Consider the following 11,531-nt stretch of genomic DNA (forward strand, 5'->3'; position numbering starts at 1 on the left):
ATCCCACTAAGGGCTAAGGGCTCTATCATTGCCTCATAGGGGACATTTTGAAAAGATCCTTAACTGAGCATTCATAAATTGCAACTAGTTCAAAAAGGCATTAGGGATAACCCATTCCTCAGCCATGGCTGGTGGAAGAAAATGGGTCTCCTTCTGCTAACGAACGCTCAACAATGTCAACCACATATTTGTACCACTTAGGCCAGACACGGCCTATACACTTACTCATCCACAGATGGAAACATTCAGATCTCAGTGAAAAGCCCCTGCGTGTGGCCTTGTAGTCTACGCAACGGCAATCCTCAGGCTCTCAACTAACCACAAGAACATTGTGAGTTGGGAATCTATTTCCCTTTAGAAGGACTCTGGTTTAGCAAACCTGTAACATACTCAAATGGTACATAATCACTGGAGCCAGTATCATTTTTACTCTGTTTACCCTAACCTTTCTTGGTATGGTGCGGTTTTCCCAACGCTGATTTGTTCGAAGTCATTTTTGCTGAAAATAATTACATCGAAAAACTCATCAAACTATATAAGTGATGGGGAAAAGTGTTAAAATGCATGGGGGAGGGGGTTGGGTTAGCGGTAAGAGTATAGGGAAAGAGGAGACTGGGGGACCTCCCCCCCCAAAAAACGACGACTTTTTACGAAGTCATTTATTTGGCAGAAATGACTTCGAAGAAATGAGGGACAAATGACTCCCTGCATAGTAATGTCAGTGGGGACCACAGGCTCACAGTCTCCTCTTCAGGCTGCAAGACCTTCTTCCGTGCAAAATTGACAGTCAGTGTTAATTCTTTGGCAAAGCTAACACCCAAATACAGATGTGAATGGGTGCCCGCTGTAAGCCACATTTCTGGATCCTTGGCCCTTAAACGATGTGGGGAGAAAGGCATACTCTTGGGTGTATCTCTATTCAAGTTGTAAATGGAGACTGAGGAGCATTTGTAAATCGGTGTGAGTAGGACACCTATTGCCTCATATGATTCCTCAGGGATACCGAAATATCATCAGCATATGATTGGGATAAACATTGAGTGGAACAGGGGCGCCCCCTCTAGGTACAACTATATAATGAGAAGGATCGGGAGTTCAACCCACTGACAAAAACACACTTTTGGGAGAGAAAAAAAGAATATGAAACGTTAAAATGAAATTAGGACCTAATGCATGCCACTGTAGCATCTCCTCCAAGAACCCCACTCAACTCAGTCGCAGGCTCTCTCAGAATTGAGAGGGCCTGGTTCTCTGATACAGAGGCAGCCAGAGAAAGTATGCCACATACCAATCCATTATTAGGTGCGGTCAGCATACCCTCATGAAGGTGGCTTGCCCAGGGCCCACAAAATGTGGTACTGCAGCCTCAAGGCATACAACTACACATTAGCAAAGATTTTACATGTTAATTTGAGAAATCGGCTGATCATTCTCTGCCAAATGAGCATTCAGAAATGATCCTGCACCAGGACCAATAGACCAAAAACTGTCCAAGGGCTGCATCAATGTAGGGGCCACTGTGCCTGAGAAAGCACTGTAGCGATGAATGGTTAGCCCATCCAGGCCATCGTCTTCCCCTTTATGATTGACCGGATAGCCTGTGAATCTCCAGTAGCATGAATGGGCATTGATGTCTGACACATCTGCTCTTCCCACCTTGAGATGTTCAATCTTCCAAAGAAAATGACTGATTTTGCAATTGACCCAGGCTTCTCTATGGTGCATAGGTACCCCCTGAAAGAACGCTTTTGATATATGATGATCCCCCCCTTACCATTTCACCATTGTCTATCCTAGGACTTGCATGTTTGTCCCTTTTGCTTATAGATTTCATTTAGAATGCTGCACACTTTGTTTTTCCCCCACGGTACTTTGTTTTAAACTTCTATAACACCCTGCCACCCTGAAAAGCACCAGTCCGACTATACAGCATCTAAAATCCATGGCTGTCCCGAATTCCTAACTAAAGTGTTATCATTGCTCTCATCACCTTAATCCCCCTCATTCAATCTGCTGGTGAGGATTCATATTCCTTATGCTTGCTCACCACATACCCAATTACAAAAACCCTGCAGTGTGTCCTTTAATGATTGCCAATTATTGGATCCAGATGTTTCTCCGGGGCGGTTAAAGCTGAGGAACTGGAGCAGGGAAACCAGATTCTGGTCCTCTAACATGTAAATGGTAGTGGTGCATGGTATTAATAAACATAACATAACGTAACATACATGCATTCTCAATAAGTACTGTAGCTAGTCTTCACATTCGTGCTGCGCTTGGCCTGTGGGAGTGTTTTTGCATTCTCCCTATTTCCCCCCTTGTCAACTGGCGCTCTTGTAGTGCACTGCGCATAGGCGCTTTGTGGATGAACTATCATATCACACCATATCATATCACTACGCTTACCCTTACTCTACATCATCACGCAATTAGAGTACAGCTATACCCCTCGATACAATTCGGCCTAGCTGCTCACATACGAACACTACCCCATGAACACCTCATCACTCTAATAAAACACAGCTATATCCTGTGACAAATCGGCCTAGCTGCTCACATAAGCGTCCTACAGGCCTAACACAACCAGAACCCAGTCTGGGTGTCCACCCACCAGACTGCACACATACAACTGATATCTTCGCCACCACACCTAATGCTAGGATGGAGCTACCATCTGGCTATTACATCAGCTGCACACATAACTGGTGCACCCACGCACCCTACAACACTAACTCTCTCTACCCTCTCTACTGACCTGGATTGCAGTCCACAAGGGCGTTTAACATACCAGCGCTTTGAGGTCATACCAATGATATATAGAGTGATATATATAAACAAAACATAACAAAATGAGCATGCTGCATTGTATCTGTGTCATATTGTTTGTGCAGCCAGATGACCTCCCTAGTGGACTTGGGATCATGAAAGGCTTACGTTTTCCCTGCAAAACTCACCTTGAATGTACATGGATGAATCAGTCCATAACGGGCATCCAATTGCCTTAAGGTGGGACGTAATGCTAAGAAGGCCTTCCATCATGCATCTGTCATCTTCACCAAATCCCGGGAAATGTATATCCACTGGCCATCCATAGAAGTGCTCACGCTCCTCCACCTTGCACATCTGAGACAGAAAGAAAATACCTAAAATGCATGTATCTATCTGCACCACCTTTAGGTAGGCCCACCCTAAGTGCATGTTGAATGATAAGGTTACACTTCGTTGGACGGCCCTAAAGCTTGGCCAGGCACACCTACAGGAATTTTGTAGGATAATCAGCATTGGCACCCTCTGGTAGCACATGCAAAGTTGGTAAACCTGTTTCCTTCCATTGTCTCATTATTTGCCAACTAACTCTCATATGACACCCACCTATCATCCAAGTGTTGTAGCTTGTTGTTCATCACAACCATGAAGGGTTTCAAAGCTCTTACCTCCTGCAGCAGCATTTCTATGACATTTTCTGGTGGAGTGGGTGGAGGAGTGGGTCAATCACTTTTTGGTTGCTTCAGCATGGCACCCAGCACAGTTATGATATGATATGATAGGTTATTTATAACATGCTTAATACCAAGAGGTTTCTAAGCGCGGACCCGGGGATCGAACCTGTGTTGCTCTGTGTCGTCTTGCTTCCAAGGCGTATCCAGAGCAGCCATTTGGGGCACTATCTTTATTTGGAATGGATTTAAGCACAATCCGGGCCACTAACGTCTCCAGAGGATGGACGATGGTGGATCCCGCAGGGGCACCAAGTTCCACAGTCACACCGCGTGTCACACCCCGTAGCACACCAGTCACTCATGGCCATAGTGGAACAGTAAATCCAAGTCTTTCTCAATTCCTATGGTAATAACAGTGCCCCCTCAATTAACTAAAACATTGGTGGTTTGAGAGAGTCCCTTCAGAATGTGGCCATGTTGCCTGCCTGGCATCCAAGCCATGCCCTGCATTAAGTTGTTTAGACTGATGTGTAATATACATGCCGAATGTTGACAGAGGAGCAAAGAATCTCAGTGACCACCTGGCATGAATTACATGTGCCTGACATTAATTGTGGGTGATTAGCAGGGAAGAGGAAATCTCTCCGTTGGTTGGAAGCAGATGGCATTCAGTGTTTGTAACTGAGTGCACAACACATGTGCCATTTTGTGGCAAATAGTGTGGAGTAATTCCAAGTTACCAACTGCATGTGTCATGAATTGTGCGTGACTGGGGACATTAGCCCACACAGATTCCCATTGGCATCCTGCTATAAGAGAGTTGCAACCAAACGTGTCTGTGGGTTTTCATAATAGACAATAGTACCCACTGCAAATATGTGTCTGGCTCTCTCTGCTGCACAAAGGCCACGACCTCGAATATATCTCGGTGTTACCCTAATATATGAGTGATGCTTCCTTCCCAGTTTCTCAAACAGCAGCTCTCTTAAAAATATGTCTGTCTCGTATTCAATGAAACTGTAGTCCATGTCACAGCCCCTGTGACCAACTTTCACACTTTACCGGTGGGTTGTTGGCATGGTGGGCCTTCACTGCATCTTGGGCAGCACTCTCAGCCATGCTGTCCTGGCTGGCTACCATGCAGGGCATGTGTGCCTGATGCTGGGAACGATGATGATGCTAATTGGTGCTGTATCGCAGCATATCTACCATTTCCAGTGCGATGAAGTTGGGGAGCTAAACAGGCCTGCTGGGTGTGGGTGGTGAACGTGATGCAGTTGCACTGGCTGTGCTTGGGGCTGCTTATGATGCCACAATGTTCAATCGTGATGGGAAGGACATCCGGCATCTTGAGATATGCTAGTGTGAGGCAGGGAGGGCGCCTTGCAGGTCCTCTAGTTGGCGCGGGTACACTTCCAAATATGGTTATGTAGCACAGCCATGTCCAATGTGTAACTCTCACTCTCTCACCAATTTCACAGCTTGGTGCAGAACCTACACGTGACTGTGGCCTCCTCTGCTTTAGGCTTGCCCTAAGCTGGTGGAAAGTACTGCCTCAACCAGGATGACCTCATTGTTGGCATTGTTATCCTTTTTCTTTGGCCTTGCCCCTCCATATAAAGGTAGTAATCCACAGCGGTACGTCAGCCTCCCCCTCCTCTGGCTTAAACGCCCCCTCTTCCTTCCCTTCCTCTACTTTTCCACACCCACCTCCCCACACCCCCCCTACCTGCCCCGCCACACCCTTTTGCCCCTACTCCTCTGTCCCGCCTCCTCCTGCCAACATCATTCCACTCGTGTTGCACCCCTTGCTGCCACTTCATTTCCTGTCCCCCTTCTCATCAACATCCAGCTCCTGCGCCTTCTCCTTCTCTTGCACTGCATTGCTCTCCTTGCCTCCCATCTCCTCCTGTCCTCTCGCCACTCCACTCCTGCACACCTGTCTCCATACCTTCGTCCTCTGGCAGTCCTGCATCCTTTAACCCTCGCCCTTTATTTCCCACCACAGCAGTTCCCCGCGTGCAGCTACTTCCTCCTCCTGGCCTTCAGCTTTCAGCTCCCCCATCAGACACCCAGCTGCTGTTGCCACCTCCTCCCACATTAGATGAGGGCGCGTCCCCTCCCCAAAGGACTCCACGTAAAAATCATCCTTCGAAATTTCCACGTCCTTCTTGTGCTGCTTCTGTCCATCGCCTGGAAACTCTCCACCATGTGCAGGAACCCCCATTATAGTTCACAACATCATTATTATCTGCTGAAATCATCACACCTACATTGCTCCCACCCCCAGATAAAGCGCCACCTTAAATATCCATGAGCTTCCCGTATTCTCCACCACATCCACCTCCTCTTTGTCAGAAGATGCAATACTTCCAAAGAAGTCTAACATTACCTTATTCTAATCCATCTGTAAACACTTCCACATATCACAGCTTTTAAGGAGGGAACATTAAATGCTATCTTTCCTTTTTTTTCGAGTGGGGGTTCTAAAGGAAAGGGATTCAAACATGTTCAGAAAGGATCTTATTAAGGACTCTTATGATGTTTTTCATAAGGGTTTTACAAAGTGTTTCCTGAAGGTTTCACAAAGGATTTCGATCTGGATTTCATAAAGGATTTATTTTCACACTGGTGTTTTCTCATCTTTTTTAGGGGTGTAGACTAATAAGTGCAGGTGAAAGGTTTTCACAAAATTTTCATAGATAGTGTCATCAAGATTTTCGCATGGGGGTGTAAAAGGGTTTCCCAAAGGATGAAAACAATATAATAAGGTATTTCACAGATTAGCAGAGTGAAAAATGAAATTTAACAAACAGGGAATCAAATGGCTGGACACACAAAGAAATGGTCAGAAATGGCAAAATAGAAAACACACTTGTTCTCCCCTGGGGTGGGTCAGCCCTCTGACAGTCAAGCATAGCCTCCAGAGAACGAGGATGTGCCATATTCTATTGTAGGGCCAGAAAACCACCATCTAATTGGCATGCTAAATCTGTGTGAGTTGTTCAGTGGTCCTGATTGCCTCACCAAACCATCACTCGAGTTTGGGTGTGATCTGGGAGCACCGGAAAGTCTTGTGAGAAAATGCAAGTTGGCAAAACCATGAACTTGGAGTTCGGGTAGGCTTTCAGGTTTGGGTGAAAGAAGGTCCTTTGGGACAGTTGTGTATAGTCAGACTGAGAATACGTATAATTCTCTGCCAGAGATTTACAGATATTATTACTGCACCCCCTGGGTGCCGTTTGCTGTTGCCATTGGCCAATCTGCAAGCTATATGAACTGGTAAAGCTTGGGGATTAATTTCAGTGCCATAGTGATGCACATGAAGCATTGGTAGTGCTCTTTGTGCGGCATTTCTTCACGAGACGAGAACCCATGTTGAAAGCAACCCCGCCACCCACACTGCTCACCTCCTCAACCCCTAAAGCAGAGGTCGCCAAACGGTCAATCGCAAGCTACCAGTAGCTCACCTGAGCCTCTTCAGTCGCTCGCGCTGGAATTACTGAAAAATAAACACTTTCTGAGGTGAAATTGTTTTCTGGTGTGTTTTGCTGCTACTCCATGTTCAGGATCCGAACCCTGGTCTTCCTGCTTGCAGGTGGGGAGCGTGGCTGCTGTGGCACGTGGAGCTGCTTGTAAATACACTGACAGATGTCAGTATCACGGTCTGCTTCTGTGGCCACCTGTAGTATCACAGATGGCCTTGTGCACCCCCACGACACAGCCAGGAATCAGAAAGCCTGCTGGCAAACAAACACTGTAAACATTGCTTTTTTGCTTGCACGGTAGAGGGACTGCAAATCACTGCAGTCCACGCTGCTATGGTGAGCGGAGGGAAGCTCATTAACATGTCAGTCATCTATTATGTGCAGATGACACTGTTACTGCCTTTGGGGATGCTGTGAACACCATTTCTACCATAGTTATTGCGGATGTTGAGAATAGTCCTCCCATACCTTGGTCCAGCGCGTTGTCATCTTTGCATACTTTTCGTTGCCCGCTGAAGTCTGTTGACCTTTGAGGATTGCTAGCTACATAACTCCTCTCACCACAATCAATTCTCCGATTTGTATTGATTGCTATATTTGTGTGGATAACTCTTATGCTATCTTTTCCTCATAAACGCTTTTGAAAAAGTGCATGACTGTTAGGCTTCTTGTGTAACCCAATCCTTCACTCCTCATCAGTTCATTTCATGCATCTTCCCTTGTTCCCTTATACCTTTATTACCCACTCAATACAATTAAATAATAGGACATCACAAAGCAAAGGCATTTTCATAAAAAGAGACTTAATTTTTGTCACCATTGTTTGTAGTATACATGCTATTCAAGATATTATTCTTACACTCAGGAAATTTGTGAGGGAGACCCAATTATGCATAAAACACACTATTGGTCTTGCCTCACAGCCTTCTTTGTTGAGGAAACAAGATATCACGTAACTGAAATAGCAATGGAAGTTTAAAGTGTGTCATTTCTGCAGTGCAAGGCCAATCAAAACCAGGGCCTCTTTTCTGGCAGAATTATTTTCAGAGTGATAACTAGTCTTCCAATTAGAAGCAGCCCTGGTTAATAGCATCTCAGTAATTACTCTCCCCACTGTAGCTCATTTAGGGAGAGTGATCATAGCCTGAAACTGAAACAGAACTGCCAGGATATTACAGGATGGATTTGGAAATGATGTGGCAAAAGAAAAGGACATTTCTGCCTGCACACAATATCTTTTTTTGTGATGTTTTTTCTGCACTTTGATATATAGAAATGTATAACTTTTGCATTCATTAAGTATAAAATAAAGATAACATTTTCATTAAAGAGGCCTGCACATTGAAACAAGTATGTTTGAACTAGCCTTGAGATGTTTTGCATAAACCTGCCCAAACAGACACACGTACCTGGTGTCCTGCTTTCTCCTCGTGCCCCCCAAACTTTGGTACATACCAGGCATCCGGCTGCCTCCACTATCTCCTAAACACAACTATTACCCATCTCCCCCCACCATTCACTTTTGGCAACATTAAGGGCAAATGACCAGTGGTGGTTGGTCAGGGGATGGGTTGGGCTGGTTGCTTGCTTATACTCAGGGCGGAGGTGAGACATTTCTGCTCCTGTAGTGAAAATCAAATGTTGGCACTTATGAACCCACAGTTTAATATCCTAATAACTGCTGTCAGCACAAAAGAAGCATTTATTTGTGAGTAACCAGTTTGACAAGCATAGAGCATCTTTATAAATATAACCTGTGCTGAAACACAGAGGGGCACACAAATAACAGAGTATGTGTTGTGTCTGACAAAAAAAAAAAAACATTTCAAAGAAAACTACTGAACGCAAGCAGCATTTTTCAGTTTGGAAATTATTTTTGTTTTTTTTAATGAAAGTGTGAAATGCACATTGGGAAAACAATAGTGTGCCCACCATGTAAAGAGCCTGCATAAAATGCAAAGGAAGGGGCACATAAATTACAGGATATATTTGTGTTAGTCCAACAAATAGCTGTCTTTTGAATGAGACCGCTACTAATAAATAATAATGCAACAAAGAGGTTTTTGAAGTTTGTAATATAATCGTGAAGGCATATGTTATTCCATCTATTTTAAGAGTGGAAATAAATGGGCCCAAAAAATATTGGTAAAAATTCGGAGGTTTTTAAACATCCCCACCCCGATATCGCCCGCTGGTAGCTCTCCACTGTTGGCCTCCACTACAAGCAGCTCTAGTTAACGTAAAGGTTGGAGATCCCTGCCGTAAAGTGCCCAGACACACCTAAGAGATGCAGCCCAGGCACTAGAAATCCTCCACCCTGAATCCCTTCTGACCTTCCGGGTAATGAGCCTGTCTGTGGCCTCCACAATCTTCGCAAAAGGCTGCACCTGACAGATGTGGCCTGGTCTCTCCCCTGAAAGCCACCCGGCCATGACTCCATTGCTTTGCTGGGTCGAAGCTGACAGATGCAGCCTGGCTGTTTACAAAGACCTTCCGATTCTCGTACGGGGCATTTTGGTTGAATGCTCTCCACCTGCTGGTGAAAAGCTTGCAAATGTTCAGGTAGACTTTAAATACATTGCTTTTCTTTACCACAATCTGATTGTTCTATGTTATTTTTTCTTTGTTGATTTAAACAACAAGAGCTGCACTAATAGCTTTATAGATCTGTCCCTCGGGCCTTACTGAAGTCATGGGCCTATATGCCTTTCACTGCTCTCGGGACTTTAAGTCGGTTTTCAGGGCCCGTAACTGGAGATACGGCCCGCAGACTAGGTCAATACAGCTGAACTAAATCACCTTTGGGATAAAAGGGGGCAGATAACAAGAGCATTGTGGTAAACAGTCAATTCATGTAAATATTGACGAAATAACCATTGATTTCGGAGACCTCGGTCGGGGTGGGTGATGGGACCAGTGAGTGCTGAGAGTGAAAAAAGAGGGATGAAAACACCAAAGGCTGGTGTCTACATGATCAGTTGTCACATCGCAATAAGTCATGTAAAGCAGGATTTTACCTTTGCAAGGATATAGTCATGAATTTGGGAAACTGTTCTGCATTCTTTCATGGAAGAATGTAGTGTTGGATATGTTGGATGGTTTTCCTTATGAAATATTGGGATTAAAAAGAAACTATAACAAACAACAAGGAAGGGCACATTTGAACTATCGCGCTACACTAAAATGGCCCTTTACAGCATGACCCACTGATAATTCAAATTTCTTCTCAATTTGTTTACCCTCTTATTTTCTTTAATATTGTTTTTATTTCACCACCAGATTTTACTGGTTTAAAGGAAGCGGCGGCACCAGCAACGCTACAGTCGAGTGGCATATCACAAACACCACTGAGCCTGGCACCTACAGAATATCCTACCATGGGCACTACAAGAAATTTCTCACCGGCATCTTTCCGTTTGCAGGGGTTTCTTCAGGTTTTCAAGTTACTGGCCCCTAGTTTGATGTTTCGTAGATAGCGTCATTGCCTAATTGCTGAACGAGATGCACACCCAATAACCAAGGACCTGTGTTAAGTGATGGATTATAGTGAAATTCAACTTGTATTGACCATGCTGTATTTCCTGTGGCTGCTAATGTTGCGCAATCATTCATAACCTTTGATAACACGCATGGGAGACTAATATGTCTTGTTTTTGTAATCGCTTCTAAGGCTGCCATGGGTCCCCCCCAGCGCCAAGGCATTTCTTGGTGATTTCGGTATTTCACCATATAAAGCCCTCTAACATTTTCTCCTCCATTAACCCCTTAAGTGCCAAGGACGAGCTATCTTGTCCTTGGCACTGGGGAGGTAACCTCAAGGACGAGATACCTCAACTACGTAGCTTTTTGTTAGTGGATCTACACATTTTTTTGGCAACGTGACAATTGTAAACACTCCTAGCTCCTTTTCTTTTGCACCTTCCTCAGCAAAAAGTCGCTTATTTTCGGCCAATTTTCCGCCTTCTATTTTTCTACCTAGCGCCTGCAACCCATATTTTCACTAGTATAATGACATTAACAACATTAACAGTTTCGAAAATGTAAATAAAGCATGTTTATCTCAACCACTGGGCACATAGTATTACACTACAATCAAAGAATATTTATTTTCTTAACTGTACTAATACGTTTTTTTGCAGCATGTTTTTTTCATGATCACAAAAAAGTTATACATTTTATAATGTTTTTGCTTTGTGGATGTCTAATATAGATGTTCGTTGCTTTCATCTGCTTTCCTGAACAATACTGTAAGGTGGTGAGCTCCTGGCACAATTAAGGCCCGACTAGGTGGGTTACATTGCTCACCCCCTAAGGTGTTTTATGTGAAAATGTTGCCAGGAAAGGGTCGCCAGTGAGATTTTTTTTCCCCCTGATCCATAAAAACGCTTCCCCGAACAAATTCCAGGACTGGTGGTATTTGCTAATTTAAACATCAGTGCTAGGGGAAAGTGTTTGATTTTTTTGAAAGTGCAAATTTGGTTAAATGTCGCCCCCTGGCGACCTTTGGCATGGGAACAATGTCACTAAATACCATGAAAGGTAGGTAAATAGGCACAGACACTGATGTGGGAATACGTCTGTGTGTTGGTATTTACTAGGACTT

General features: G+C 44.4%; 1 protein-coding gene across 1 annotated transcript in view; it reads left to right on the forward strand.

Moving 5' to 3' along the window:
- ASAH2 (N-acylsphingosine amidohydrolase 2) overlaps positions 1 to 10,953 on the forward strand; it is a 475,375-nt gene extending 464,422 nt beyond the window's left edge. The window contains exon 20 of the mRNA XM_069612073.1: positions 10,208 to 10,953. Coding sequence (XP_069468174.1) covers positions 10,208 to 10,385 — 178 coding nt within the window. The 3' untranslated portion in view covers positions 10,386 to 10,953. The remainder of the gene's footprint in view (positions 1 to 10,207) is intronic.
- The last annotated feature ends 578 nt before the right edge of the window (positions 10,954 to 11,531 follow it).

The sequence above is a fragment of the Ambystoma mexicanum genome, chromosome 8 (genome assembly GCF_040938575.1).
Source record: "Ambystoma mexicanum isolate Mex_15411 chromosome 8, UKY_AmexF1_1, whole genome shotgun sequence".
Classification (NCBI taxonomy): domain Eukaryota; kingdom Metazoa; phylum Chordata; class Amphibia; order Caudata; family Ambystomatidae; genus Ambystoma; species Ambystoma mexicanum.